Source organism: Penaeus chinensis, chromosome 24, assembly GCF_019202785.1.
Source record: "Penaeus chinensis breed Huanghai No. 1 chromosome 24, ASM1920278v2, whole genome shotgun sequence".
In the NCBI taxonomy this organism is placed as follows: Eukaryota; Metazoa; Arthropoda; class Malacostraca; order Decapoda; family Penaeidae; genus Penaeus; species Penaeus chinensis.
This window is the reverse complement of record NC_061842.1, coordinates 22,518,097-22,523,096: the sequence shown is the minus strand read 5'-3', so window position 1 is coordinate 22,523,096 and position 5,000 is coordinate 22,518,097. Positions and strand designations below refer to the sequence as shown.

At 41.5% G+C, this 5,000-nt stretch overlaps 1 protein-coding gene across 1 annotated transcript in view; it reads left to right on the top strand.

Annotated features, from left to right (window-relative positions):
- The window catches only part of LOC125038323 (leucine-rich repeat extensin-like protein 3), a 43,669-nt gene that overhangs the window by 7 nt on the left and 38,662 nt on the right, over positions 1–5,000 (top strand). Inside the window, exon 1 of the mRNA XM_047631791.1 lies at positions 1–129. This exon is cut by the window's left edge and continues 7 nt beyond it. Within this exon, the coding sequence (XP_047487747.1) occupies positions 93–129 (37 nt within the window). The 5' untranslated portion in view covers positions 1–92. The remainder of the gene's footprint in view (positions 130–5,000) is intronic.

The window sequence follows — 5,000 nt, the reverse complement described above, 5'->3', positions numbered from 1 at the left end:
GTGGGAAGGAGTATAAAGGTTTAAGAATGGCGGTGTCTTTTCCAAGTCGAGTTGTCGATAGTGAACCCTTGTAGAGACAACAAGGGAGAGAGATGCGGCTGCCGTTAGCGAACCTGTTGGTGGTGATCGGTAAGTGTCGGGAATATGTCTGTGTGACTATGTGGAAAATGAGAGGAGGAGCGAGAAATGCTCGCGCAAAGAAGAAGGTGAATCCTCCAAACAAGACGAAACTTAGCGGGAAAACGGCCAAGTAGTGCACCGTTGGACCAGTACAGTTAGACGATAGCGAGACGCGAATGCCATGGAAAGCGAGAGTGGAACTCGGTCACGGGGTCGCGTCCTCTTGCTCGTTGCTTATCGGTGGAGACAGATTTTATGCTCAGGATAACCCAGTGTTTTTCATAACTTGTAACTTTTCTTTGCCTTAAAGTTTCATGACCGAGGAATGCAGCTTATAGTTTTACGAAGATTTTACTTTACGTGCGAGTGTAGAAATTTTAAGTTCGTTTACAATGACTCGCAAAATGCGCTGACACAACGCAAGTGGTGGAAAGATATAGAAGAAAATATCTATTCTCATGATAAGACAAAATAGAATAACGTTATTTTCAACAGTTTAACGTTACTTTGCAAACTTCTGTTGTTGTTTTTTCTTATCAGCGTTAGCAGATATTTCACAAAGCACGTGCTTACGAACTACAAAGGCAGATAAAAAACCTCGGTCATTCTAGAGTCACTTAATAACCGCAAAGCAGAAATAACGGCTTCCCTTTTGAGAGAAAACAAATTATTAATGTGCTCATACATAAGAAATACATACACGTATACAGACAAATATACCCCAAACCCCTTTTTTCGATCAGTAGACGAGAGAACAGCCACACGAAAGCTGCATCCATTAAAGGGAGGGAGAGGGACGAGGCAAGGGGCGGGCTGAAAAAGGAAGACGAGGGTGCTGGACGAGAGCCAAGAGGAGGAAGAGGAGGAGCTTGGAGGACGAGGTGGATCTCCACGCCGGAGGGCTAAGTCGGCCTCGAAGAAGATGACACTCGGATTGCGGGAATCCTCTCCCGAGGGTGTTTGGTAACAGTGCCTCGAGGCGATGCGTGCGGTTTCCGTGTTATTTTGGGCGTCATTTCGCTTGCGTGGCCCGAAGAGTTTGGTTTTTTTTTTAGCTGTGATTGAATTGAAGTTTATATTTTCATTGTTGGTTATTGTTTTTTATTCATTTATTTATTTATTTTGTCTCGATCTTATTTTTCACTTTATCTTTCCCTTTCATTCCATTTTTTTGCGGAATCATAATTTAAAGTAAATATTATCATTTCGTGTTCATATGATTTCGTTCCTGATATTTGTGTATATCCAGAAAAATATTGACCTGTAATAATTAAGATCCGCAAAGTCCATAACAAGACTTATTTTTCTCCTCGAAATCCAGTTAATTTCACTCATGATTTGTTTACTTATATGTCGTTTATAAAGTAACATTACTCGGATTCGAACAAGAAAAAGACAGAGAGACAGAGAGTAAATATATATATATATATATATATATATGCATATCTATATTCAGATAAGGAAATATATAACTAGAGATCGATATACAACGTTATTGACGATTATATAGATAGATCTATTAAGAAACATATTTTCAAAAGACCCCTTAAACATTTCGATAATATCCAAAGTCTTTAATATCTTCACAAGCAAACTCGTTTAAGTCAAGAATCCCGAAGGAATCCAGCCGAGGTCAAAGCAAGCCGTGTGCTTGACCTGGCTTGCGATAAGCAAACTTGAAAGTGATGACACGTGCCGGCATTCTAGAATCTTCTTAATGATGAGCTTGGATTTCTCAATATCTCTTTATGCCTCGTTTTCTTTTTGTGTTTCTCCGTTTCACTCTGTCTCTGTTTCCTCTTCGGTTTCCTTTTTCTTTCGTTTTGCTGTCTCTCTTTATAATAGTTCTGTGTTTTCCTTTCTCGTTATGTGCATTGCTGTTCATCTTCTGTGCCTCATTCTGTCTTTTTTTTTTTTTTTTTTTTTTTTCTTCTATATCTCTCGTTTCGCTTTTGTCTCTATTTCTATCTTATGTGTTTATTGTCTCGCTCTACACCTCAGTGTATCCATTCAGTGTCTCGATCTGTTTGTATATTCTCTTGTTTCATCTTCCTTGCTTTATCTTTTTGTGTATCTCTCTTATTCTATCTCTCTCTATCTATCTGTCTATCCGTCTTTCTGTGTTTCTATCAAGCTATCTATGGATACCTTTGTCTCTTATGCTTCTTCCACCAGTCTTACCTTTATTTCTCTCTTTTCATTTGGCTTTTGAAATGATGTGATAATGCATACAGTTTATTTGAACGTGGAACGGATACAAATGGTCATATTAATTGAAGTTTCAGTGATTTATATCTACGAAACCTCAAAGATTCGAACGCTCAAAGACCCGAAGCTTCGAACAACAAATTCGTTTCAAGCGATTCCAACCCGCAGTGCGAATATTTTCATTTTAAACTCCACCCCACCCCCTAAAAAAGAAGAATCTATACACATACTTCCATATCCTCGTCTCTGTTTCTCCGCATAAAGTTCACAGCGAAAGATACATGAGAGGAAGACAGAATTACTTCCCTTTTTAGGAGTCTGGATGACAAAGGGAAGCTCGAGCCAACAAAGGAAGGACGGCGGTAGCGAGAGTGAACGTGCTTCGAAAACATCGCTACTCTGGAGGCAAAGAGAGGCATCATTTTGTTGTTGTTTTAATGTTGTTATTTTCGTTATTGTGTTTCCGTATTTTTATATTTACTTTACTGTTATGATTATTAGTGTTATTGCTGTTATTGTTAGTGTTATTATCGTGATCATTATCGTTACCATCATCATCATCATCATTATCTGTTTATATAGTTTTGTAAACGGATGGAAATCTGATAATGATGGCGGTGATAATGCTAACGAGAGTGATGATGATATATTAAAAGGGATTTAATATTTATGAGCGGTAGAGGCAGTTTCATCAATTCTCTTAATGGATATAGTGATATTTTATACAGACGATTATGTATCTACTTGATAATCATGCTCGTGCATTGGTCTTTATGCCTGTCTTTCTGTCTCTATCTCTGCTTCACTGACTCTCCGTTTCTTCCTTTCTTTCTCTTTTCGTCTCTCTCTCTCCTTCCTTTTGCCTCCCTCCTCCTTCTCCCTTCTTCGCCAATCTACCGTCCTTCGTGTCGTTTATTCCCTCCACTCCACTTCCTATTCTGCGTCCTCAAGAAGCCCGTTCATCCCAAGAGCAAAAGAAAAGTACAACACACAAGGTGCCCATCCCACGCGGCCGGTCTTTGAAGCAGCGAATACTTGAATACTGATGATGGTACCGATGGGCATTGCGATGGAGGGGGGAGGGGGGAGGGAGGGAGGGGGAGGAAGGGGGGAATGGGTAGGAAGGAGGAGGGATGGAGGGTGGGAGGGAGGGGGGAGGGATGGGGGGAATGGGTAGGAAGGAGGAGGGAGGGAGGAGAGATTGAGGAATGGGGTGGAGAAAGGGAGGGCGTAGGTAATGGGGGAGGAAGGCCGAGAGGGTGGAGGGATGGGGAATGGGTGGGGAGGAAGGGAGGAAAGGGAAGAGGGTGTCAGAACAGTAGATGATGTGTGTGGGGGGTGGGGGAATGGGGAGGCAGAAGTAGAGGGGAGAGAGTAGAGGTTGTAAGAACAGTAAAGCATGGAAAAAAGGAAGATAGGTACAAGTAGAGGGGAGGAAGGAGGTACTGAGAGAAGTAAGAGGAAGTGTAGGAAGAGGAAAGGAAGTAGTAAAGGGACATGATGATGGCAGAAGAATGAACAGAGGAAGGAAATAGAGAGAAGCAAGTGAATATGTGTAGATCAGAGGGGCGAGGCGAATAACACTTAAAAATAGATAAATAAACAGGGGAAAAAAATATATACAAAAAAGAGCATAATAACCGATCCACGAACCGTAATAATACCATAACCCCAAAAAACACGAAAGGAAAGTGGATGACAGAGGCCAGAAGAATAGCCAAAAGGTCGTAGACATGCGAAGAGGCAAATAAGCAAACGCTGATGATGGTGATGGATAGCCCATTCCCCGACGTGTGGGGGTGTGGGGAGGGGGTAAGCGGAAGGTGGGAGACAGGGGGAGGGGGGGGGGAGAGGAAACGGATGATGGCGTAGAAACCCTCTGATGATGGGAAATGCTTGATTGCAAGAGAGGAGAGAGGGGAAGGGATACAGAAAGAGAGAGAGAGAGAGAGAGAGAGCAATTTACGTCTCGGCAACCGCTAATTAGATTGTACTTGTTGCGTAGTTTTTAATGAGGATGATGTTTCTTTCCCTTCTGTTTATTACTGCACAGGGAGTTTAGGGGAAAGCTGATCGACAATTTTCTATTCAAAGAACGAATTTTTGTGTATGTTCCGTCCAGCTGTTTCCAGAATGTTCTTAAAAATAGATATTATTACGTGGCTGAGTTTAGAATACGTCAAACCACGCCTTTGTTTGTATGTTAAAGGAGCATTTGATCTTCCTTATATATATTTCGGAATAGATTAAATAATAATAATGACAATAATAATAATAATGATAATAATGAGAGAGGAAAGGAGACAACGCGAACGCATAATAAGGATAGAAAGTACGTAAGAGTAGAAAGTAGAAATGAGAGAAAAAAAGAAAAGTCGTACGGAGGGAGACGGCTTTGTGAAGGAGCAACAGGAAGTGGAAGGAGGCGAAGGAAGGCGAAGGAGGAGGGGGAGGGGGAAGGGGGGGAGGGAGATCCTGCTACTTGGAGTGACTTGCAACCTCCTGAATCTTCCCTCAGCCGACCATGATTTCGCTTCTCCCGAGTTATTACAAAATGTACCCCTGTTTCCCTGTTCTTTCTTTTTATCTCCTTTTTTTCTATTTTTTTCGTCTTGTTCTCCATCGTGTTTTTCTTCTTCGTTTACTTCTGCTTCGCCTTGTTCTTCTTTTAC